Source organism: Octopus bimaculoides, chromosome 11 (genome assembly GCF_046866305.1).
Source record: "Octopus bimaculoides isolate indiv1 chromosome 11, ASM4686630v1, whole genome shotgun sequence".
NCBI lineage: Eukaryota > Metazoa > Mollusca > Cephalopoda > Octopoda > Octopodidae > Octopus > Octopus bimaculoides.
This window is the reverse complement of record NC_142938.1, coordinates 12,979,522-13,007,018: the sequence shown is the minus strand read 5'-3', so window position 1 is coordinate 13,007,018 and position 27,497 is coordinate 12,979,522. Positions and strand designations below refer to the sequence as shown.

Genomic DNA, 27,497 nt, shown 5'->3' with positions numbered 1-27,497 from the left:
ACACGCTTGATTCATTGCAGAAGAGGTTGTTTTTACAATTAAAAACAAAAATAAGCAACAGTTATGAGGGATACCATTAACAATGAGTCGTAAACACACTTAACTACAGAGCTACAACATGGTGGATTTATCTTCTTTTTTTTAGTATTTTATCTTCTTTTTTTCTAAATGTGCTGTTTATTACTGCTTTAACCTTATAGCATTCAAATTATTCTGTCAAGTATAAGGTGTTTTCTTTTAATTATCTCATAGCTTTGAAATTTTGATGATGTGATAGTATATTTTTAGAATGGCATTGAGGGTTAGGCACGATAGGCTGGATTTGGCTGATCGAAACACAAAACAAGTAGCATATGGCCGGTTTAAATGCTAAAGGGTTAATGAAAATCTGGTAGAGATTACATTTAGGCTTTTCCCACTATGGCATGATAGAGTGAAATTCCAAACGTAAAGAACTCGTTGAACCAAATATGTGCAAGAATGTATAGTATGAGGTATGGCCTACAGCTAGGCAAAGGCACAGTACATCTGGAACAACAGATCAGTGGATCTTTTAGCAGACTACATGGACGCCATGTACTTTGCTCAAATGGAGCTGACCTGAGGTTATAGAACAATAACAACGAAAACAACAACCTAGCATGTATGCAATGACATAATTAACGTCCACTTACTGTATAGCCATCCATGATGGCCAAATGGAAAGGACACTGTCCAAATCGGTTGGGTCGATTCAATGCACCAGGTCCATATTTATGTGCAAATGAGTCATGATCATAATCTAGAGGTAGCAGGGAGAAAAAGATTAAAAACATAATAAAACACATACTAAACAAGTCAATAAGTACACAAACATAATGTGAGTCCCTATGCATTACATCAATTAAAAATAGTCACTTCCAAAAATATTCATAATCCAGTGAAGCAAGCCCAACATTTGTCCATCAGCAGAATTAAATTGGGACTGCTAACCCTAAGCAATCCTTGGTGCTTCTTACAACTTAATGCAGTAAGATGGAACCTGGACTATACTTGAGAGCTCCTACAGTACCTGCCTGGATAATTTATCCCATATGTATACACACACACACACACACATATATATGGTGGGCTTCTTTCAGCTCCTGTGTACAAAATCCACCCACGAACCAGCTTTTGGCCATGTGTTGAAGACACTTGCTGAAGTTGCAACACAGTGAGGGCCGAGTTGAGTGTGTATGTAAATGTATGTATAAGAGACAGACAGACAGACAGACAGAGACTGACAAACAGATAATTGTATACTTTTGAATTTACAGGAAAAAGGGAAAAGTTCATGATGTATTAGTTAGTTGGTTGGCACTCCGTCGCTTATGACGTCGAGGGTTCCAGTTGATCCGACCAACGGAACAGCCTGCTCGTGAAATTAACGTGCTAGTGGCTGAGCACTCCACAGATACGTGTACCCTTAACGTAGTTCTCGGGGATATTCAGCGTGACACAGTGTGACAAGGCTGACCCTTTGAATTACAGGCACAACAGAAACAGGAAGTAAGAGTGAGAGAAAGTTGAGGTGAAAGAGTACAGCAGGGTTCGCCACCATCCCCTGCCAGAGCCTCGTAGAGCTTTTAGGTGTTTTCGCTCAATAAACACTCACAACGCCCGGTCTGGGAATTGAAACCGCGATCCTATGATCGCGAGTCCGCTGCCCTAACCATTGGGTCATTGCGCCTCCACTGATGATGTGTATATATTGAACAGTTCAAGCATTTATTCTGCACTTAAGCTTCTGTACATCACATCAATATTAGCATTTTTTGCAGTAGTTAATAAAAACTCTGTATAAAGATAAAGAAATGACTCAGCTCTGGATAAAATCAATCACATACACACACACACACACACACCATCATTATCATTGACAGATAAATAGGTGTAAGTATGCGTGTGTATGAGAATGTGCATAAACATGTATGTCTCAACTTACTGGTCTTTGCTTTTTTCAGCAGCACTTCAACATTATGGGCACGTCCAGCCTGAGCAGCAAAATGAATGGCACACATACCAGAACTGTCCAATTCCAAAGGATTGGCACCCCTAAGAAGAAAAAGATGAGATGATATCAAACGAGGTAGACTGACAGAAGAATTTAAATTAACATTATATAGACTGATTCTCAACCATTTTTAGCTGTGGATCTTTTTGATTCCTATTCTACTGGGTTCTCATAACTAATCCTTCTTTAAAAAATCCCAAGGGACAACAATCAATGCACATTAACAAATTGTCCCATCTGGGACACACATTTATGCCAACGGGTAAATGCTGTGTATAAAATACAATGTGACAAATGCTAGAAGTTCTATGTGGGTGGCACAACAAGACCGTTACACGTCCGCATCAAAGAACATTTGAACACGAGAGCCTCCTCCTTCAGAAAACATCTAGACAGATGCCGGAACACTGACAAAAGTATAACAGTCACAACTGAGGACAATGAAAGAAATTTGGGTATTTAAGAATCAAGGAAGATTTACTCATACGCAGACTAGGACCCCAAATTAACAACAGGATGGAAGTTGGTAATTAATATATTATTTAACTACATCCCATTTGTGTTTTTATAATTAAATATTATTAGGAATTGTATTAAAAAAAAATTGTTAAAATATTTTGTGTTTTGTAGAAGTATAACCAATTTATTGCACATAAATTTTAACAACGAAATCTTATATGAATCCCTAAGGGCCATATGGACCCTGGTTGAGAAACACTGATGTAGAAAAACTATAATACATATAATGAAAACATTTGCTGGTTGTTGTTGTTGTTGTTGTGTCACCCTTTTTGATATCAACCCACCTGAAACCACCTCTGGCTCTGTAGTACAAATGACTTTGTTTTCAAAAGTTCTGAATTAAAATCTTCCACCAAACCTTAGTCACAATTTATGTTCCTAGCACTAGCTTAATGATAAATAAGATATTTTACTAAAATTCTTTGTTATATTTAAAACTGGTTGAAAGAAACAGAACATCTCAAAAGAAATATGGTAACAAAAGGGTTAACTCTGGGTCAGTTCTGACTGAGTAGACCTATGATTAAGGGTATTACAACTATGGCCACCCACTGCTTTTTATAATGCTACAACAGTAACCAAATCGCCTTCAAATGACATGTGAAGGAGATTTGGTTACTATTTCTAACTGATTGAATAACTACAAAGGGGTTACTGTATTGATGTAACCAAAACTAGTGTCTAAACGTTCTTTCTAGATGACACTCGGGAAATTAGAATTACTTCATTTAACTCATCTCACATAGTGCCTTAAACATGATTTACACAGTCTCTCAGAGTCTGACTTGGAGATGATTCACGAAGTGTACCTTACACAAGATTAATTGCACAAGACTATCAGAACACAATACACAAAAGAAAAGAAGCCTTACTTCTCCAACAGGTATTCAAGTGTAGCAGTGGATGTGCAAGCAGCTGCATAATGTACTGGCCGGCGTTGCCACTTGTCGACAACATTTACTTCTGGTTGAACATTCAATAGAGTTTGCAAGTATTTTACATTGGGGTTTATAGCAGCACAATGGATTGGAGTGATCTGAAATGATAAATTAAAAAGAAAACACTGACAACCAACACTTATATTCAGTGCCACGTAGGATAATTAGGCAATGGAAATTTAATAGGTTTAATCATAATTTAGCGAGTCATTCCTGGAGGAAACATAAAAGAAGTGAAACAAACTCAAGATAATAAATAAGGAGCAGCATTGGAAGATAAGATAGTTGAAAGAATCAAAGCATATGCAGCGATTTGATGATCTCATTAGTTGGTCTAGTATTGAAATGAGTGCTACATGGAAGTTTCCCATTATTTAAAAAAACAAAAAAACATTAAACCTAGGATCTTCAAAAAAAAAAAAGACCTTCAAATTGTTACAACCTAATTGTCTTACAGGACAATTGGACAATTGTAGAGTATATTTAAGTGTTTGACCAAGGGTTAAGTTTAATAGTTTATAGGTAGCAGACTAAAGTTCAATCCATAGATCAGTCAAACTATACATATATATATATATATATAAATTCAAATTACGATTGAGCTAAACTCCCGCACGACAGATTCCTCTGCAAATTTAAGATGTATAGAAATCTCGCTTTATGAGACGCTATCATATGTCAAATTCAAATTACGACAAACATAAACAAACAAACGAAGTTTGCTTTTAGAAGCGTTGAGATGTCTTAGAAAGTTAAAGAAGTGATTTTAAATTCTCAATCGCAGGATAATGCTCATAACATAATCTGAACAGGATAAACTACCCCTATTTTGCAGAAAAAAATGTAGGTGGTTAGCTGTGGACTCGAACTCACATCTCTGTGATTACGCGTCATGATGCTCTGACTGATTGAGCTAAACTCCCCCACTACAGATTCCTCTGCAAATTTAAGATGCATAGAAATCTCGCTTTATGAGACGCTATCATATGTTAAACTTCTTATACTGAAAAATTTGAAGAACAAAGCCTTTATACAAATTGCTATATCCCTGGTGCTGTGGCTGAAATGGAACTGACTTTATTTGTGGCAAATATAGACAGTTTTATTAATTAAGCAATGATGATAAAATGTTCGCTGAAAATTAAAATTAAAAACTGACTTACTTTGGAATAAAATGGCTTCTTTGTAACTGAAGCAGGTAAAATGTTCGTTCTCAAGTCTTCTTTCTCAAAAAGCAACACCTTCAAAGAGAATGATGATATTTCCATGACAGTTTTCCAAAAGTAAGAAGAAAATTAGGAAGAAATAAAAAAAGAAGATTACAGACAGGTTTTGATTCTTTAAAAACAGTAGACATGCCAGGTGCGAAAGAGAAATTAACTTAACGATAGCACTAATTATTGTTTGTGTTTACACGACTGTGAGGCTGCATATTTTTTATATGGTTTTACATATTTTAAAATACACCGTTTCGAACATGGTCGTTGCCAGTACCTCCTGACTGGCCTTTGTGCCGGTGGCACGTAAAAGCACCCACTACATTCTCGGAGTGGTTGGCGTTAGGAAGGGCATCCAGCTGCAGAAACTCTGCCAGATCAGATTGTTGCCTGGTGTAGCCATCTGGTTTGCCAATCCTCAGTCAAATCGTCCAACCCATGCTAGCATGGAAAGCGGACGTTAAACGATGGTGATGATGATGATATTTATAACCAACAAGATAGGGACTAGTTAACAGAATGCAAAGGCACCTAATCCTTACCAATGATATAAGATGAGTGTTTTTTCTACAGAAAAACAAAGAGATGATCAGGAAAATGAAGCCGAAGCTTCACTGCAATGGACTGTGAGTTTGGTGTCAATGAATCTCCTGTTCATTTCATTCAGAAAATAGTCAGAGATGATTCATTCATCGCTGTTTTTTTTTTTCAACAAACCCCCACCCAATGATATACAAGTATAGATGTAAAGCAAATATTGTTATTACCTCTTTATGAAGATAATTGTAGCCATGACCACCAGCTTTCTCTGCTTCCTCGATCAATTTACCAGATAACTTACGGTGACCTTTAATGATGGCTTGATGAATGAATTGATAAACTGTTGCAATCTGGAAAGGATGAATTAAAGACAAAAGAAAAAAGAAAAAAAATCAAACAAGTCCTTCATCAATTAATCAACATATAATATTTATTAAATGAACGTTAGGTGTGCAAGAGAGCTGACTGAAACCGCGATCCTATGACCGTGAGTCCCCTGCCCTAACCACTGGGCCATTAGGCCTCCACAGAAGCAACACTAATAATGAATCAAAAAACATAAAAATAAACAAGTTTTCGACAGTTTTATAGATATTTCAAAATTATGATGCTATGATTATTTTGTCCAACCTCTGTACCTCTACCAAAATGATATCTTAATTCTCTTATGTCAGGGTTTTTCAAACTGTGGTCCGCGGACTACAGGGGGTTCGCAAGGACAAGATAGGGGGTCTGTGGAAAGCCAAGACAGGGGGTCTGTGCAGAGCCAAGCAAGCACATCCTTCTCACTAAGTATGTATTTAAAAAATCCTGTGTGTATAATTGACAATAAACCTATTTGTTAAATACTGCTAAATAAATAAATGTAAAAATATATGTTTATTTTAAGCAAATATTTATGTATAAATTTCATAAGCGTTTATAAGGGGGTCCCTAAGGTAAAGCCTAAAATATAACTGCAAGTCAAAAAGTTTGAAAACCCCTGTTATGTTATAAACAATATGAAAATCAAAATGGTCCAAATTAATTCACCTGCTCATCTCTAGTTTCATTCTGATTAGTATCAAACAAAATTTCCAGAATTTCTTTACTGGCCCCAACTGACACAGCGTACTCAAAGTAGGTTTCAGGAGAACATTCTGCGTCATTAGCGACATCCTGGAAAATACAAACGAAAAAGACAAATGATATAACACACACTATTTTGTATAGGTAGGTAGGTAGGTAGGTAGGTAGGTAGGTAGGTATGTGTGTGCGTGTGCGTGTGTGTGTGTGTGTGTGTGTGAAATCAGGTTGGAGCCTGGTGTAGCCATCTGGTTTCACCAGTCCTCAGTCAAATCGTCCAACCCATGCTAGCATGGAAAGCGGACGTTAAACGACGGCGGCAGCGATATAAAACAAATAATAAATGAGTATATGCATATATACGTACAAGTATGTGCATACCTACATCTAGCTGTATATATAGGTGCATAACTGGGTACAGGACATTGCAAACAAAACGTAGACAAAAAAAAAAAATAATAATAACCAGAGTACAGAAAACACACAGGCTACATAGAGAACATTTTCCTTCATCAGCTGCCACCATTCTAACACAGGCGTTTCGAAGAGTTAGGGCAGGACGCATCGTTAAAATGGCTCTTCCCACGGACCACAAATTAAATTTGTACCATGGAGGAATGTAGTGGTGGACAGAAAACAAGACAGAAAAACAAACAGAAAAGGCTATACGGCCTGACGTGTAAAATTATGTGTATATTGAACGCTGTGAAGCAACGAACTGGAAGGAAGCGGGACGAAGTAAGTTCGTATGTTTGCTTATATATATATGAAGAATAATAATAAATCGAGCAAAACGCATATAAACAATAAGTTCCTTTATTATTGTTTATATGCGTTTTGCTCCATTTATTATTATTCTTCATGTCTACTCAAAATACATCACTTTAACATGGTATTTCTACCTATAAAACGGGTGTGATATCCCAGTTTTTGTGTGATTTTTGCTACCCATCGATGGTAACTATTAGCATATTTACATTATCAAATTTTTTTCAACCAAGATAATATTAATATATACATAAATTATATATATATATATTGATAGAAAAGACAACAAAAGAAAGAAAGAGACCTCGATATTATGTAAATAGAGGAATTTATCTGTAAAAATATGTGACAATTATTCGGTAGACATGATAAAACTCTGAGTTTCAGATGCCGGGGCGGAAACCCACGCCACCATCTCTGGTTGTCCTGGTGCTGTCCTTCACCCAGGCTCTGTGTGTGTGTGTGTGTGTGTGTGTGTGTGTGTGTGTGTATATATATATATATATATATATATATATGTGTGTGTGTGTGTGTCTGTGTTTGTCCCCCCAACATCGCTTGACAACCGATGCTGTTGTGTTTACACCCCCGTAACTTAGCGGTTCAGCAAAAGAGCCCGATAGAATAAGTATTAGGCTTACAAAGAATAAGTCCTGGGGTCAATTTGCTCGACTAAAGGTGGTACTCCAGCATGGCCACAGTGAAATGACTGAAACTTGTAAAAGAGTAAAAGAGTAAAGAGTATACCTTAGTGAGAGCATTGTTTCCTTCACGGTTACCTCTGCCAAGGGTGATAGAACGAATATTATGAATTCCAAGAAAAACAGGATTGTACCTGAAGAAAAGAAAGATGAACCAAGTAAAATTACAATATTTACTCCAACTTAAAAAAGCAATAATTAAAATAATACTTTCTAAATATTATTAATACAATGGACCTACTTGATTTAAACTTCTTCCTCACAAACATGTATTTAAATGTAAAAACAAACAAATTAGCAAAAATTTTAAATATAGCTGTTGATCAGTGACAGAAGGTTTTGTAGCTCAGTGTCCCCTTTCACCAAACTGCATTTTACAAAATTACCCAGAACCCTTCAGTATGTTTTTTGAGAAAAAAAAAAACAGAAACAGCAGTTTAACTTTAAGAGGTAGACACTGATACCACAACCATTATCATAATTATCGTTAACAGTTTTTTAATAATGACTACTTACCATCCAGTGCCCATCGAGTCAATCAACACAGGTGGCTTGTTTGTGATAGATTTGCGGGATGAACCAAAATAGTCTTCAGCGAGGTACCCTACAAACCCTCGGTACTGACGTTGAATAGCATAATGTAAAGCTGTCAATTCATTTTTTGGTGACCTCACATAATCAAGCTGAACAAAAGAGAGAGAGAGGAAAAAAAAACAATATTTACCAATTACAGAACATTATAAATACATACAATTACAACATGAAAATCAAATATTTTTTTAGTTTTATAGACTACATGTTTAATTAGGATAGATTATATGCTTAATTAGAATAAACTATATGTTGTTAATGAGATTATAATAGTTCATTTTAATAATCACATCTTTAGATATGAAAATGGTTTTCAAAAAAATATTTAAATCTAAGCTACATATCAATTAGTTTGATAATCATTATCAATGTTGTATTTCAGGATGTGAACATATAGGATTCAAACTAGCAATCATTATTTCCAAACTGAAGTTAGTAACAACACTCTTTTATGTATCAATCACAAAGTGAACAAAAGTGAACATTACAAGCTTTATTTTCCGTCTGGTGGTGGGAAATGTTTGTTAAGGCTGAAATACTTTTAGTAACAGGTTAGTCTGCTTTATCAGGACTTAACCTAAAGCTATACAAAATTATTGAATAAAATGATTTAAAAACTTCCCAAATTCTTCATTATTCTGAGGAGATGTTAAAACTCTGAGCGGAATCTAATTCTCAAACGGAAAGAAGTTAAGGGAGGCTAATTCTAAAAAGGAGATTTTGTGGAAGGATTGAGTTCGAGACATGCCAAGGCTGACTTTGTCTTTTGTTCTTCCAGAGTCAATAGAATAAAGTACCACACAAGTACCGGTGCAAACCAAATCAACTATACACTCACCCAAAATTTGCGGCACCAACTCAGAAATCATTGTTTGAAATGTGCCAAAATCAGAATTCATTATTAGAAATGTTGTTAGAGCTCTCATGAGGAAAAGAGAGATAAAGTGTAAGATAAAGGGAGACACAGGGGACAAGAAACTGTGTGCATGTGTGTATATGTGTGTAAAAATCAGTAAATATTGTAAATAAGAGAAGGCACGTGGCTCAGTGGTTGGAATGTCGGACTCACAATCATGAGGTAGTGAGCTCAATTCCCGGACCAGGCTGTGTGTTGTATTCTTGAGCAAGACACTTTATTCACATTGCTCCAATTCACTAAGCTACAGAAATGAGTTGCGACGTCACTAGTGTATCAGCCTTTGCTTTTCCCTTGGGTAACATCGGTGGCGTGGAGAGGAGAGGTTTGTATGCTTGGGCAACTGCTGGTCTTCCATAAACAACCTTGCTTGGTTTTGTGCCTCGGAGGGAAACTTTCTAGGTGCAAACTCGTGGTCATTCATGACTGAAGAGAGTCTTTACACAGTTTCCATTGTAAATATAATTATTGTAAGATTGATCATCTTAATCCTTTGATTAAGATAATCAATTACGCATGTGCTTGTGTAAAAATTTGTAAATATTGTAATATTGTAAATAAAAACATTTTACTCTACAATTTAGAGTTCTTTATTGTATAACTGGTCATCTTTATCTCTGGACTAATATAATTATATGCGTGTGAAGAGAGAGAAAGAGAAAGTAATAATAAGAGGAAAACTTACACCATACTTGAGAGATTTGAGCAGAGTCATGTCATTCAATAAAACAGCACGGATGGCTAATTTTCCATTTACATGGGGAGAGATGAAAGGCACAGGTTCGCTACAAATACAAATAAAAACAAGACAGGTTAAAGTAAGCAAGTTCTTCAGGTAAAAGGCATGAAGAGAGAAAAAAAAGCACTTGAAGTCATTCATTTTAGGGAAAGAGGCAGACGACACAAAAGGAAAATGAAGAAAAATGAGGAATTTTAATCAACCTGCTCCAATTAGGAGCAACAGAGGGGTAACTAAATTGCATGTAATTTATTATACTACAATGCAATTTTCGACAACCAGATACCCTTCCTGTTGCCAACCTTTACTCGTTACCATGCAAGTTAATATTCCTCCATGACCAATTATGTTTTCACCAAAGACTGGAAACGAAGAACGCCACGTACATGACGGTGACATTCGTTTACAACTATCACATGATGTGAAAGTTAAGAGAATAAAAAACACACACACACATGCACATGACAAGCTTCTTTCAGTTTCCGTCTACCAAATTCACTCACAAGGCTTTTGTCAGACTAGGGCTAGAGTAAAGACACTTGCCCAATGTAACATGCAGTAGGACTGATGTATATATACATCATCACCATCATCTTTTAATGTCTGTTCTTTGTGCCCGCCCACCAACCCACCCATACATACAAACATGTATTTGTCAACTGAACTTGGTTGTAACACAATATTCCAGCTTTAGAGTACATGGAATATTGGAGTACCATCCAATAAAAAGTTACACTTATGTTGCATGCCATGCTATATATAACATCAGAACATTTTCACCTGTCATCATCATCATCATCGTCGTCGTTTAACATCCGCTTTCCATGCTAGCATGGGTTGGACGATTTGACTGAGGACTGGTGAAACCAGATGGCTACACCAGGCTCCAATCTGATTTGGCAGAGTTTCTACAGCTGGATGCCCTTCCTAACGCCAACGACTCAGAGAGTGTAGTGGGTGCTTTTACGTGTCACCCGCACGAAGGCCAGTCAGGCAGTACTGGGAACGGCCACGCTCAAAATGGTGTATATTATGTGCCACCCGCACAAGAGCCAGTCCAGGGGCACTGGCAACGATCTCGCTCGAAAGTCCTTACACATGCCACGGGCACAAGTGCCAGAAAGGCGTCGCTAGGCACAGATGCCATCACAATTTCGCTTTTGCTTGCCCCAATAAGTCATCGCAAGCTGAGTTTTGTGTCCAATGAGAGAGACGACGGACACAAAAGATAAAAAGAAAAAAAATACCACTGATGAACAAGGCAAATAAATATTCCAAAGATCCAGAAACAAACAGAATGTTCCTTCAGTGTTTTAATTACAGAATGTGATATAATGTTTCAAGTGTTATATAGGTAAGATTTATAATTAAGGTAAGATTATAATTAAAGAGAGTGTAATCAGCTTCACCCTTTTATTTATTTTTTTTTTTTTTTTCTAGAAGATGGTCTGATATATAGGATAGCACTTGCCATCACAAGAGAAATGGGAAGAAAAACCAATCAAGTGTTGCTTACTTAGTTTCAAAAAATGGTTCTTTCTCGAGGACTTCAATGTTGGGGTTGGGCTTGAGTTTTTGTTCTTGGTCTTTTCGCTTGCCACCACCTTTCCGCTTGCCAGGTTTTTCTCCTTTGGCTTTCCCTAAATTTGAAAAAGTAAAACAGGGAAAATAAAAGAATAGAATATGGGTTTAATTTCAAGCCATGATGTGGTGGTGGGGGTAGAGGGAAAAAAATAGGAAATTTCTTTTTGACAACATCAATATTGATTTACATAAAATTAGCAACAAAGCAACCAATTCTAGGGAAGGAACAATCAACACTCAATAGACAGATAGATAGATAGATAGATAGATAGATAGATAGATAGATAGATAGATAGATAGATAGATAGATAGATAGATAGATAGATAGAGTTGGTGTAACAATGATGTCCTAGTGATTGTATGCGCTAACTTTCTTCATCTTTACTAATCTGTAAATACATAATTGTATTGTATAATTCACAGCATGCATATTAGTGCAGATATTTAAACATAATATACACTGAAATTATTATTACATGAAAAACGTTGCGAAACAGCTGTAATCAAAAGGATAAGAAGAGGTCAAATAAATACATTCTTCTCTCATATCTCTTCACTTTTGATGATTTAGATCAGCGGTTTTTGACCGGCGTCCACATGGCCCTTAAGGGTCCATATCATATCTTGTTTTTAAAGATTACATACAATAAATTGGTGATACTTCTACGGTGCACAAAATCATCATCATCATAATTTAACGTCTGCTTTCCATGCTGGCATGGGTTGGACGATTTGACTGGGGACTGGTTAACCGGATGGCTACACCAGACTCCAATCTGATTTGGCAGAGTTTCTACAGCTGGATGCTCTTCCTAGCGCCAACCACTCCGAGAGTGCAGTGGGTGCTTTTCACGTGCCACCGGCATGAGGGCCAGTCTGAAGGGTATGATACTTTCAAGAAGATTTGGCTGCTATTTCTAACAAGTTAAACAATCACACAGAAACTCTTTTACTTGCTCACATGCAGCCTGCCTGCCTGCCTGCCTGCTTGTCATCGGTTACTAATTTAAGATGGTGTAGATTCAGTTATTCTTTCATTCTGTTCTTCGTGCAATTAATTACCTTTCTGCGATACTTTTCCTTCCTTTGAAGATGGCTGAGGTTTCACTGGTTTAGGGGAGCTTTCAACAACCTTCTTTTTCTTATTGATTGGTTCTTCATCTTCAACTGCAATGATAATTTGAAAAATTTAAATTTAAGTTTGTTTGCTTGTTTATTTTCCTTTTAAATTTCAAAAAGTCAGGATTATTTTCATGATTCTTTAAAGATGCAACAAACAAGTTTCAATAAAGGATTTCAAAATGGATCCTTTTCTTAAACACATACAAAAAAAAAAAAATTCTAAATAGCAATACAGATGTTGTTGGCACTCTGTCGCTTACGACGTCGAGGGTTCCAGTTGATCCGATCAACGGAACAGCCTGATCGTGAAATTAACGTGCAAGTAGCTGAGCACTCCACAGACAGGTGTACCCTTAACGTAGTTCTCGGGGAATATTCAGCGTGACACAGTGTGACAAGGCTGACCCTTTGAATTACAGGCACAACAGAAACAGGAAGTAAGAGTGAGAGAAAGTTGTGGTGGAAGAGTACAGCAGGGTTCGCCACCATCCCCTGCCGGAGCCTCGTGGAGCTTTAGGTGTTTTCGCTCGATAAACACTCACAACACCCGGTCTCGGGATCGAAACCGCGATCCTATGACCACAAGTCCGCTGCCCTAACCACTGGGCCATTGCGCCTCCACAGCAATACAGATACATAAAAATTTTTTTTATCATTTGAATAAAACAGAACAAAGGCAAATATGGAAATCATTAAAAGCAGATGACATACTTCCTTCATTGAGCGGCAATCCTCTTTCCAAGTTAAGGACCTTCTTTAAAGCTTGTTCGGCACGTCTTTGTTGAGACGAGGGTAGACGATAGGTGTCCTTCTCTACCCTGTCCATCTTGACATCGCACAACACACACTCGATTTCAGTGGTATCTAAATAGTCCAATTTATAAACATCTGGAGGCTGGTCCACATTAAGCCATTGAATCCGGAAACGTTTTGATGAGCGGTAGAGAATTTGCTGAGCCTTGCAGACATAAAAGGTACCTAAAACACAAAAGAGGGAGAGTCAAAAGAATTATGTGTATATATATATATCATCATCATCATCATCGTTTAACGGCTGCTTTCCATGCTAGCATGGGTTGGACGATTTGACTGAGGACTGGCGAACCAGATGGCTACACCAGGCTCCAATCTGATCTGGCAGAGTTTCTACAGCTGGATGCCCTTCCTAACGCCAACCACTCCGAAAGTGTAGTGGGTGCTTTTACGTGCCACCGGCACAACGGCTAGTCAGGCGGTACTGGCAACGGCCACACTCAAAATGGTGTATTTTATGTGCCACCTGCACAGGAGCCAGTCCAGCAGGTGTGGCAACGATGTCGCTCAAATGTCTTTTCACGTGCCAGGAACGTGAAGCTGCGGCACAAGTGCCAAGATCACAGAAATAATAGCAATACTGCATGGATTATCAGCTTATATGAAGTTGAGCTGAACATCTAGAAACGATAAGAATTTCCACACCATATGTCAGTAAAAAGTTTTTTAAAATAATCGGATCTGAGTGAGTGAGGAAAAAAAACAATAATTACTATTAAAACATAAAGATCTTACAAATTTTATTCAAATCCTTCATGAATAAATAATCAAGGCCAATAATTGTGACGAGAGTGAATCAATAATAAATTCAATTCAACTCATTATGCGACCACCCACAAAGGAAGAACACATGTACCAATGTAATCCTGGACACTCCTAAAAAAGATAGAGGATGGTCACAGCGGAAATGTCTCTGATCATAGGGTCTGCTTGATCAGGGATGAACTGGCGCTAAGCAACAACAACAATAATTATATGTACAATGATGATGCTGATGATATTACTCTTACTCTTTTTACTCTTTTACTTGTTTCAGTCATTTGGCTGCAGCCATGCTGGAGCACCGCCTTTTAGTCGAGCAAATCGACCCCCGGGACTTATTCTTTGGAAGCCTAGTACTTATTCTATCGGTCTCTTTTTGCCGAACTGCTAAGTTACGGGGACGTAAACACACCACCATCGGTTGTCAAGTGATGTTGGGGGGACAAACACAGACACACATACATATATGATGGGCTTCTTTCAGTTTCCGTCAACCAAATCCACTCACAAGGCTTTGGTTGGCCCGAGGCTATAGCAGAAGAGACTTGCCCAAGGTGCCATGCAGTGGGACTGAACCCGGAACCATGTGGTTGGTAGGCAAGCTACTTACCACACAGCCACTCTTGTGCCTTATTATTATTATTATTATTATTATTATTATTATTATTAAAGGGATGGAGTTGTACAATCATTAAAGCAACAGAAAACAATTCCTCATGGAAATTCTTTCAGCTCTTTAAATTCTGAGCTCAAATCTTGCTGAGGTTAGCTTTGTTTTTCATTCCTCTGAGTACAATAATAAAAAGTACCAGTCAAGTACTAGAGTTGATGATATCAAGCTGACATTTTTCCCACCCAAAACAATACTGGCCATTAGCCTAAATGAGAGCGTTGAACAAAATGTCGCACAATATTTGAATTGGCTCTTTACATTCTGAGTTCAAATCATACCAAAGTCAACTTTACTTTTTAATCCATCCAGAGTCAATAAAATAAACTCCAGCCAAGTACTAGGTTTGATTTAACCACCACTGCTTCCCTTCAAAATTGCTGGCCTTGTGCCTAAATTACAAACCATTATTATTATTATTATTATTATTATTATTATTAATATCATCAGTATGAGAAAATGGATGATTTGTAATGATACCACTTCAAGCATGGAATGACCCAATTATAAAATGCCATTATACAATACAACAGCATAGTTATACAATAACAGCCAGCTTGTGACTCAATTTATATTGTAATAAACATATAAACATGTTATTGATCTAATATTTTTCTCCTTTTATCATTATTGTTATTATTGATTTCTCATACATATAAAAGAAATCCTTATTAGTATCTGTAAAACTATGTGCATGTGGTATGCATGTGAGTCTAGCATCTGAAGTGTTTCACATACAATAGTTTTATATTGGTTTTCCAATTACTACCACAAGCACTAAAGAAAAAAAAGAAAAAGACAGCAACATGCTGAGTATGAAACATTAATTTTAACTATGCTAACCTCAGTTATAATATCAATCCAACCCCTTTGGGAAGGTCTCAAATCATATATGTTCTCACTATTCCTTGATCAATAAGCTGAATCCAAGAGAAATCAATACAAATAGATACACTGCTCCACCGTTGTTGGTACTGTTGTTGGAATAACCGACTCAAAAGTTACAAACTCGAAATCGGTCACAGGCACTTTGTTGTGCTTCTTTCTTGAAGTACACAGCATTTGCCATTGTTTAAGATGAGGTTTTGATTGTATTTCAGAGTATCATATTTTTTATCTTTCATCTTGTTTCAGTCATTGGACTGTGGTCATGCTAGGGCACCACCTTTAAGAGTTATTCGCTTACAACGTCGAGGGTTCCAGTTGATCCGATCAATGGAACAGCCTGCTCGTGAAATTAACGTGCAAGTGGCTGAGCACTCCACAGACACGTGTACCCTCAACGTAGTTCTCGGGGATATTCAGCGTGAAACAGTGTGACGAGGCTGACCCTTTGAATTACAGGCACAACAGAAACAGGAAGCAAGAGAGAAAGTTGTGGTGGAAGAGCACAGCAGGGTTCGCCACCATTGCCAGAGCCTCGTGGAGCTTTAGGTGTTTTCGCTCAATAAACACTCACATACGCCATAGAAACCGGGAAACCGGACCCATGAGCCTGGCTAGGCTTTAAAAGGGTGCATAAATAATATATATATATATATATTACTTTCACTGTAACACACATTAATACCACTATGTCTATATTCTCAGTGAAGCCTTTCTTATACTAGTTATTTTCAAAATAATGTATATAAGCACCCTTCAATACTTGAGATGCTGTGTGTGTGTGTGTGTGTGTGTGTGTGTGTGTGTGTTTTGATTATTTCTTTATAATTAGTAACAATAGCTGAGTCTTATCCATTGTCTGAATTTAGCCAGGCGTGTCATAGCATATGGCAGATGCAACAACACTGTTTATAGATATAGCATGTGTTTTTTATAACTTTCAATACACACTTGCTCTAGGTTTTGGCCAACTCATAAAGCTTATACCACTAATATTACATTAGTAATTGCCTGCCTGCTTGCCTGCCTGCTTGCCTGCCTGTGTAGTCCAAGCAACACTAAAATTCCACATTGGTGTGTTTAACTCATTTACAGTTATATATCTGATAAGAAAAAAATGAATGTGTTTCAATTAATTTTTGGAATAATCAAGAATTTGAAGAGATTTAGATGATAAGTAACTAAACTGACATTTTATACGTATTTGTGTGAGAGTATACGTGTATATATGTATGTGTGGGAGAGATGTTTTAATGTTTTCTGGTTAGTAAATAAGCGAAAACATTTTCAGCATAACATACCTTCAGAATTTCTAACTGCCAGGAAGGATCCCTTTTTGAACAATAAAATTTTTTCCTCAGTGGGGATTTTAGGTTTTGGTGCACCTTCTTCGAGTACAGGTGACTGAAATCGTTGAACAGGTATTCTCTGTCTTTTAAGAGGTGTCCGTGGCTCCATGTTATAGACTCTTCTGCGGCCAGGCTGGAGTAGAAAAAAAAATATAAATATATATTATACAGTCAGGAATATTTAAAAAAGAAAAAAACTCCAAAACAAGCAACAAAATCAAGAATCAAGAAAAAAAGCAGTCATGGTAATTTTGTTTTACTTCAATTTTCTCCTGTTACCTTTACAATATGTCTCACGTATTATCAAATATTTGTTACCAATGTTATGAGGCTCAATACTTGAGAAGAATATCTGTTTCAAATTTTGGCACACAGCCAACAATTTTAGATGGTTGGAGTAGTTGATTACATCAATCCCACCACCAAGTATTTCACTCTTTTACTCTTTACTCTTCTACTTGTTTCAGTCTGCGGCCATGCTGGAGCACCGCCTTTAGTCGAACAAATCGACCCCGGGACTTATTCTTTGTAAGCCTAGTACTTATTCTATTGGTCTCTTTTTGCTGAACCGCTAGTGACGGGGACATAAACACACCAGCATCGGTTGTCAAGCAATGCTAGGACAAACACAGACACACAAACACACACACACACACATATATATATATATTTACATATATACGACGGGCTTCTTTCAGTTTCCATCTACCAAATTCACTCACAAGGCTTTGGTCGGCCCGAGGCTATAGTAGAAGACACTTGCCCAAGGTGCCACGCAATGGGACTGAACCCGGAACCATGTGGTTGGTAAGCAAGCTACTTACCACACAGCCACTCCTGCGCCTATGCTGGTACTTTATTTTATTGCCACTGCATAAATGAAAGTCAGAGTTGACCTCAGTAGTATTTGAACACAGGACATAAGGAGCTGGAAGAAATGCAGCTAAGCATTTTGTCTGGTGTGGTAATGCTTCTGCCAACTCACCACATTAATAATAATAATAATAATCCTTTCTACTATAGGCACAAGGCCTGAAATTTGGGGGAGAGGGATAGTCGATATCATCGACCCCAGAGTTTCGCTGGTACTTAATTTATTGACCCGAAAGGACGAAAGGCAAAGTTGACCTCGGCAGAATTTGAACTCAGAACATAAAGACAGACGAAATACCACTAAGCATTTCACCCAGCATGCTAACGGTTCTTATTTCTTTATTGCCCACAAGGGGCTAAACATAGAGGGGACAAACAAGGACAGACAAAGGGATTAAGTCGATTACATCGACTCCAGTACATAACTGGTACTTAATTTATCGACCCTGAAAGAATGAAAGGCAAAGTCGACCTCAACAGAATTTGAACTCAGAACATTGCGGCACATTAAATACTGCTAAGCATTTCACCCACCATGCTAACGATTCTGCCAGCTCGCTGCCTTCACATTATAATGATAATTCTTTCTAATTTAAGCACAAGCCCAGTAATTTCAGGGGAAAGGGTTAAGTCACTAACACGAATCCAAGAACTCAACTGGTATTTATTCTATTGACCCTGAAAGGATGAAAGGCTAGATGAACCTTGGCAGAATCTGAACTCAGAACATAAAGAACCAAAAGAAAATAATAATAATAATAATAATCCTTTCTACTATAGGCACAAGGTCCAAAATTTCAAGGGAACCAGTTGATTACATCGACCTCAGTGCTCCACTGACACTTATTTTACCAATCCCAAAAAGACAAAAGGCTAAGTCAAGCTTGGCAGAATTAGAATTCAGAATGTAAAAACAGACAAAATGTTAACGATTCTGCCAGCTTGCAACTTTAACAATAATAAAACCTCATTAGAGCTTTAAACGACTGCATTAAAACTATCTTACTCGTTAATGATACAGCAGAACACATGCATTCACGTGCACATGTGTGTATATAAATGTGTTCCTGTCATCAAAAGTGACAGCTGTTTTATTACCTGAGAATGGCACATTTGTTCCGATGACAGGTGAAAACACTGAGCATTGATGGATTTCTTAGACAGTGTACGTTGTATTTAATAATAAAATATTTACATTTTGATCTTAGCCAAAAGATGGTGACCATTTATTTGTAATATTATAGTACACACCACCTCTACCAAAAAAATAACAAGACACACAAGACGCCAATAAAACGATAGCCTTCTTTTTTTTTTTAGTTCTAACATATTTTAATGGCCATCAATGGCTTAATGACAATAATAGAAAGTTAATTAAAAGTGACAAAAATGTATGGACTAAGATATAATTATTCTAAAAGTACCGAAAATTTGCATGTAATTATCAGGCGCAGGAGTGGCTGTGTGGTAAGTAGCTTGCTTACCAACCACATAGTTCCGGGTTCATTCCCACTGCATGGCACCTTGAGCAAGTGTCTTCTTCTATAGCCTCGGGCCGACCAAAGCCTTGTGAGTGGATTTGGTAGACGGAAACTGAAAGAAGCCCATCGTATATATGTATATATACATATGTATGTGTGTCTGTGTGTATGTTTGTGCGTCTGTGTTTGTCCCCCACAGCATCGCTTGACAACCGATGGTGGTGTGTTTACGTCCCTGTAACTTAGTGGTTCGGCAAAAGTGACCGATAGAATAAGTACTAGCTTCCAAAGAATAAGTCCTGGGGGTCGATTTGCTCAACTAAAAGGCGGTGCTCCAGCATGGCCGCAGTCAAATGACTGAAACAAGTAAAGAGAGAGAGTATTCCAGAAGTTCTTCTCTCACCAATATCATCATAAAACTCCGTAGTCCATAAAGATTTCCCTATTTCCATCTTAATTTGTAAGGAAATTAAGATTATTCCAATTTTTCATTGTCCCTAGAGCAACATAAACTTAGCCTTTTATTCCAACCCACTTATCCTTTGATTCTCTTGCTCACCTTTTCCTTGTTTGCCATTCAGGGCAGTGTGATGAACACCTCGTTGTACCACTCATTTTCATTTTACTAATTCTATCGCTCATTCACTGTACATTTGGCAACCTTCCACTTCCACAATATTTCCACATCACGTCACGATTCAGTACTCATGTACTAAACAATAGTATATCTAATACTGTACGCTTCAAAAGTATTCAAATTATGCTACAAGAACAAAGCTATCAGTTTCTATCAATCTTTTCGTCTAATTCACTTTCACTATTAATAAATTTAAATAACTTGCATAGATAAGCATCTTGAAATTTGGCTCATGTTAAAAGTATTTGATTGCTAACCAAAATATTATAATTTTTAATGTCATGAAAAGCCATGGCCAAAATAGCAAACAAGTACCATTGGTGTAGCAAGCATGTCTGGTTGAAAGACACTGGATACCCTTGTTTTGAAAACTCATTCAGACATGTCTCAATGGGGAAACGAACTTAAACCCAATGACTACTACTACTATTGTTTGGCATCTCAGAAGGCACAGGTAAGTGAATCCAATTAAGCAATAAGAACAAAACCAGTTGGTTTAATCTTTCTTTCAAACTACCTGAAATTTCATAGCGAGTCTATAACTATATTGATATGATTCTGTATACATCTTAATTAAAAACAAATAAAGGTAGTCACTTATCTCCATCCACCTTCTGTGATATTTTCTCACTCAAGTATTGTACATACTGTTTACCCACCCACCCACCCCCAGTTCTTACTGTATCCCCACTACTCTCCCTGACCCACCCCTATTTCCTTTCCTTCACTTTCCCTCCTTAAATTGATATTCACTGCATTCAACTCGATCCCTATCTCCAATCATGTCACACTAATTTCATTCTAGCAAAGTTACTTACCAACCTTCAATTTGTACCTTAACCTCACATCACTCTCTCTCTCTCCAGATGAAGAAGACATGTATTCACATCTTCAGCAAGGCAACAAACAACTCCGGCCCTTCTACCATACTTTCATATCCTTCAATATTATATCACACGCTAAATTGAGAGATCTTGTCTTGCAGGTACTTGGTGATCTCACCTGTGTTGGCGCCATGAAAAAAGATGCACCCAGTATGCTATGAAGTGGTTGGCAGTAAGAAGGGTACCTAGCTGTAGAAACTACACCAAAATTGTCCAACCCATGCCAGCATGGGAAAAGGGATGTTGATGATGATGATGATGATGATGATGATTACTTACTCTGGGCATAGTGTCTTCTTTGTCCTTCTCACTTTCCTTTTTGGTTTCATGGGCAGCAACCTGCAAGTAAAAGAAGAAAAAGGATAACATTCGTTGACAAAACAAAATCAGAATATCGATATATAACAATTTCTCTCATTAAATAATGATAGAAGAAATTGATAACTTAATTCTGAGTACCTAATTAAAATGAAAAATTAATTTTATGTTTTTACAGTCAATAACACAAAAATAAAATTGTATATATGATTAGTATCTATGAAGAGATAACTAACATCCATTATTAATGCTAATTAGCAAAGATGTATTGACCTTTCCATTTCAATAATTTTTTACAACAAATTATAACAATAATGGCTTTTGTTAATCTTATTTTACGAGCGAGTGAGTAGAAGAAAAATATCATAAGAGATTGAAGATAATCATTAAGTTTATAATCAGAAGCAATTAAACTGCTATCAGGTTATTATTAAAGCTAAACATCATCAAATTAAATTGATTATGCTTCAGGTGTATTTGGAAAAGCAGCCGACTTCATAACAATATCTAGTGCCCACTTTTGTCAAATGAGGATAGTAAACGAAAACTCACAAGAAGGCAAGGTATACATCTATTATCTTCAAGATTGGAATGTTTATAAAGAAAAATTTCTCTATAAGATAATGTACTGGGAAAACTCATTTTTGAAACACAGCAATAATATATTTCTGTATATTCAAAGGAAGGAACTACATTATACAGGTGACATATGCATGTGTGCATGTATGCATATGTGATATTCCTGAGATAGAAAAAAGGTGGGATAAAATTTTAAAATGTCATAACCATTAGCATTTAAACTGAAGAGTTTAATTATTTACTTTTACAGTGAATTTATGAGCACTAAACATTAAGGAATGAATTTTGATAACTTGTAATCAAAACTATTGATTTAAAAATTTTCCTGATACCAGTTTTTAAATCTAATTAGATAGCTGGATAGCACCTCAAATGGCCACAAATTCAATAAGCCAATAGGGAAAACTTTATATAACCACTCAACATAGAAAACCAGCCAAATCTCCATCTTAACATACGTATATGAACCAGTGGTGAATATTTGCTATCAATCCAGTATATTACTGGTACTTATTTTATCGGTCTCAGAAGGATAGATAGCTTAGTATTTAAACTTAATACCGAGGATAACTAAACTAAAATTCATTTGAGTCAATCTCCCCACAACTTGGAACTTTTCCATCAACTAAAAAATCTAATGTATAATTTAACAAACTACAGCAATTATTAATAACATCAATTAATAAGACAATGATAAAAATAGAAATCAATATAATTTACTTTATGCAGTCACCAAAATTCTAGGACACCTCTCAGACAATGGGATGTATTTTTATAAATGTAGTAAAAAAAAAATTCTATTATTGATTTTCAATTCACAAGTCATCATTAAGACGATGTTAGAGAGAGAGTTGGGGGGAGACAGGAAAGGATGTTCTGAATATGGAATTATTTAAACTTTAAATAGAAAGGTAAGAAAAGTTTAAATGAAATGCAGAAAATATAATAATGATGACGACGACGACGACAACAACAACAATAAATAAATAACTGAAGTTCATAAAAGTTGAAAATACCATTTTCTGAAATTACATGATAAACTATGAGCTTTTCTTAAAATTTTCTTTTCTGTTTTTAGTTGTGAAATGTTGTTCATTCACAAGTAATTATCATCAATGACAATGTACAGAAAGGAAAAGAAAATCAATGTGAAGGCTATACGTTACTTAAAAGCAGACAATATAATTTTTTTTATAAATGACTAAATTTTCATTCAAATCTCAATGACTATTATTAAAAAGTAAAGGATTTTTAATCTTAAGATCAATTCGTTTGCTTGTTTAAAAAAAAAAATAATTAATAAACAAAATTTCAATGTTAATATCTAAAATAGAAAATCTGTTGTTATGGTTTGAGTATTAAATTATCTCACACTAAAACAATGTTGAATTTTTATCCACCCCTACCCCCTCTATCCCCAAGATTTCGTTTACAGCTTTTGTGGATTACAGAAAGGAATTTCAATGCTGTCACTTGGACTGCTGGAAATAGCAACTAAATTTCTCTCAAATAATCTGTTGGCACTCCGTCGCTTACGACGTCGAGGGTTCCAGTTGATCCAATCAACGGAACAGCCTGCTCGTGAACTTAATGTGCAAGTGGCTGAGCACTCCACAGACACGTGTACCCTTAACGCAGTTCTTGGGGATATTCAGCGTGACACGGTGTGACAAGGCTGACCCTTTGAATTACAGGCACAACAGAAACAGGAAGTAAGAGTGAGAGAAAGTTGTGGTGAAAGAGTACAGCAGGGTTCGCCACCATCCCCTGCCGGAGCCTCGTGGAGCTTTTAGGTGTTTTCACTCAATAAACACTCACAACGCCCGGTCTGGGATTTGAAACCGCGATCCTATGACCGTGAGTTCGCTGCCCTAACCACTGGGCCATTTCGCCTCCACTCGATTGAAATGTATTACAGAAGCAAGGAACCCGAGGTGAAGTTGATGGTTTGAAAATTTTAAATTACATATGCAATTTTTGTTTTCATGACTGTTACTCTAACAAACCAATTAAAACCGACTGAGAATAATGATAAACGAATGTCCACCTACACAGATTAAATGTGAATGTTTGTAAGCATTATCTTTATGAGAATGCAGCGAATATAGCTAGAATAATTAATTATTGGAGCAATGATGAATGTATTGTCGATAGCTATATCGCCACACCAGACAAATAAGTAGAGATCACTTTATGTCCCGAAGGAACAAGTCCATCCAACCAAATGAGAATGACGTTTTAATACGCTACGTGCAATGTGCAATTTCTGGCTGAGAGAGTAGCGGAGAACTGCCACATAAATTATTATCCAGGTAGAAAGATATCTGTTGAAATTATAATTGATTTCAAAACGAGAATACAATTCCATCAAGACACACCTGAAAGGCTAAATAATGGAGCATAAAATATTTGTTATATCTGTGGAGCAGACTACAGACATTATTGTGGATTTGTGGTGCACACACATACACTCAAAAAAAGAGGGGCTGTTTAAATTTATTGAAGGGCGTGCTATGAAATTAGAAAATCCTATGACCCACCCTTATTTTTTAAATTAGAGGTGGGTTTCAATTATATATAGCTGAAACGATTAGCTGTACGGTTAGAAAACTTTCTTTGCAATCATGTAGCTTCAAGTTCAGTCCCACAGTGTGACAAGTTTCATCAACTGTCACCGTGAGAAAATCAATGCCTTGTGAGTGAATTTAAGAGATGGGGACTGTATTAAGCAGGTGTGTGTGTGTGTGTGTGTGTGTGTGTGTGTGTGTGTGTGTGTGTGTTTTGCGCAAATGTGCATGTATGTTAATATTTAATTTATAATCAGGTGGTGCTATTAAGTTAGACATGGCCTGGACCAATCTTTGGTCGAAACAAATCTAAGTTTTATCTAAGTTTTAACTGTTTAAGCCAGGCAGTGCTAATGTTGGTCTTCTTTGTTGGCAAGTCACTTTGTGCTTTTGAAGACTGGTGAAATATAAAAATCCCTTACTTGAAAAAAAAAACAGATAAGAGTTGGTAACTGGAATAGCACCCAATCATAAAATCCTTCCTCAAAATCAGTTTCCATTCAACCGATTCTAGCTAGCATGGAAAAACAGAGACTTGTCCACTCCAACACCTCACTCATTCATATCATCAAAAATCTACAGAGCACCAACACTTGTGTTTGTTGCTTAATTAAGTGAATTTTCAAACTGCTATTTATTCAGTATTTCTTAATTTCTTGAAGTGCTTGTTAAATATTCCAGATGAATAATGCATGCTCTACAAATTAAAGATTTCAGAAATACATTGCTTTTAATATTGTCAATCAATTTACCATCAATTAAAATTGTTACAAAGAAATATTTTCCCACCTTCTAAATGAGATATTGTGAAAGACAATTATTAAATGAATTACATGTACAGAATATGAGATATTTTTGTTTTCTCTCCCTCTCACACACACATACAATTTTGTTCAATGTACAACTGTGATCTTATTTTATCTTTTACACCAAGGTTTTTTCAAGAAACTTTTTTATATGAGTTCTTAGCAGTTTATATGCAACAGTTTATATATGAAGGGATAGCTGTGTGGTAAGTAGCTTGCTTACCAACAACATAGTTCCGGGTTCATTCCCACTACGTGGCACCTTGGGCCGACCAAAGCCTTGTGAGTGGATTTGGTAGGCGGAAACTGAAAGAAGCCCATCGTGTGTGTGTGTGTGTGTTCCCCCAGCATCGCTTGACAACCGATGGTGTGTTTACGTCCCCGTAACTTAGCGGTTCGGCAAAAGAGACCGATAGAATAAGTACTAGGCTTCCAAAGAATAAGTCCTGGGGTTGATTTGCTCGACTAAAAGGCGATGCTCCAGCATGGCCGCAGTCAAATGACTGAAGCTAGTAAAAGAGTAAAGAGAAAGAGTAACAGAAAAGTTTCCAAACCCATCCTGAACATTTCTGGACTTTCACAGTCTCGTCTTCAGGATGAAGTGATGTTGGCATATGTTGCTGCTTCTTTATAGTGGACAAGAACAATGTAAACAATACACAACATTAACCACAGAAATTTGATCTCTGACTGTTAAAGATTTATGTCATCAATCAGGGGTTTCTTTGTTTTTGCTTTCTCTTGGTAAACTCATGTATGTTGTCTGCATGTTATTTCATCAATGGACTGTACTAATCCTTTTGTAGGAGAATTCTTTAGAATATAAATGCGTCCAATGTTTTCCTATTTAGCTTTGCTTAACTTGTGTAGTATCATGCAGTGCAACTGCTCCATTGCATGATGAGTCAGCAGGAGAACAGCATATTTGTATGGCCAACATAACAGCTAAAATATGAAATTTACAACATTCATGTTTGCAGTCAAATTTATAATCACATTAGTCATTAGGAGCTTGTTTGTGGATTTGCATGCATGCGATTTGTTGCTTAAAAGAAAAGTTCTTAATTTTAGTATTTTTATATTAATTAGCCATAGGCGTGGGAGTGGCTGTGTGGTAAGTAGCTTGCTTACCAACCACATGGTTCTGGGTTCAGTCCTACTGCGTGGCACCTTGGGCAAGTGTCTTCTACTATAGCCTCTGGCCAACCAAAGCCTTGTGAGTGGATTTGGTGGAGGGAAACTGAAAGAAGCCCGCCGTATATATGTAGATATATATATGTGTATGTGTCTGTGTTTGTCCCCCCAACATCGCTTGACAACAGATGCTGGTGTGTTTACGTCCCCCGTAACTTAGCAGTTCGGCAAAAGAGATCGATAGAATAAGTACTAGGCTTACAAGGAATAAGTATTGGAGTCGATTAGCTCAACTAAAAGGCGGTGCTCCAGCATGGCCACAGTCAAATGACTGAAACAAGTAAAAGAGTTAGTTTATCGTTTGGTATGATATATTTATATTTTGTTTTACAAGCTTTTTAATCATGTGTTCATTCTATTTTATATCTAATATAGACCTAATTCATATAATGCATTTTGCATGGGCTTCATACTTCTGTTTTTTAGGTGTGGTGTCTGATGTATTATTTGTTGTATCGTATTCTTCCCGTATTGTTCATCTACTTGGTCTATTACTTTGTTATAATACCTATTGTTGACCGGTGTTTGTTTTATTCCCCGGATTTCCTTATCCGGTGTTTTGTTTGTGAGGGAGAATGTACAAAGTTCTACCAAGTAAGAATTTTAACATTAATATTTCATATTTATGTCCAAGTAACTTTATTTACAGTCACCAAATAAATAAATACATACAGTTATTTCTGTCTTTTGGTATAAATGGACATAACGCTTCTGTTGCTTTCTTTCTATCAGAATGTTTATGTTTAGAAATGAAACTGTAGCGTCAAGTGTTTTATTTATACTATTCCATATATGTTGAATTTTAGGGCTTTCTTTAATTTCTTGACGTCCTCCACTGTATCTGCTATGATGAATAGATCATTCAGTACCTAGCGTCAATGAATTTAAGTCTTGGTACTAGTTCATTTCTTTGTTGTGGCCGTTTGAAATGCCAAGAAGTT

At 36.7% G+C, this 27,497-nt stretch overlaps 1 protein-coding gene across 13 annotated transcripts in view; it reads right to left on the bottom strand.

The window, feature by feature from the left end:
- The window catches only part of LOC106872934 (poly [ADP-ribose] polymerase tankyrase), a 180,452-nt gene that overhangs the window by 44,678 nt on the left and 108,277 nt on the right, over positions 1–27,497 (bottom strand). For all 13 annotated transcript variants that reach the window (XM_089359477.1, XM_089359484.1, XM_089359481.1 and 10 more), the window contains 14 exons: positions 21,372–21,431; positions 17,170–17,350; positions 13,450–13,716; positions 12,679–12,783; positions 11,549–11,672; positions 9,979–10,078; positions 8,303–8,469; positions 7,833–7,920; positions 6,285–6,410; positions 5,480–5,602; positions 4,659–4,736; positions 3,430–3,593; positions 1,967–2,076; positions 675–781 (listed from right to left, as the gene is read on the bottom strand). In XM_089359477.1, coding sequence (XP_089215603.1) covers positions 675–781; positions 1,967–2,076; positions 3,430–3,593; positions 4,659–4,736; positions 5,480–5,602; positions 6,285–6,410; positions 7,833–7,920; positions 8,303–8,469; positions 9,979–10,078; positions 11,549–11,672; positions 12,679–12,783; positions 13,450–13,716; positions 17,170–17,350; positions 21,372–21,431 — 1,800 coding nt within the window. The remainder of the gene's footprint in view (positions 1–674; positions 782–1,966; positions 2,077–3,429; positions 3,594–4,658; positions 4,737–5,479; positions 5,603–6,284; positions 6,411–7,832; positions 7,921–8,302; positions 8,470–9,978; positions 10,079–11,548; positions 11,673–12,678; positions 12,784–13,449; positions 13,717–17,169; positions 17,351–21,371; positions 21,432–27,497) is intronic.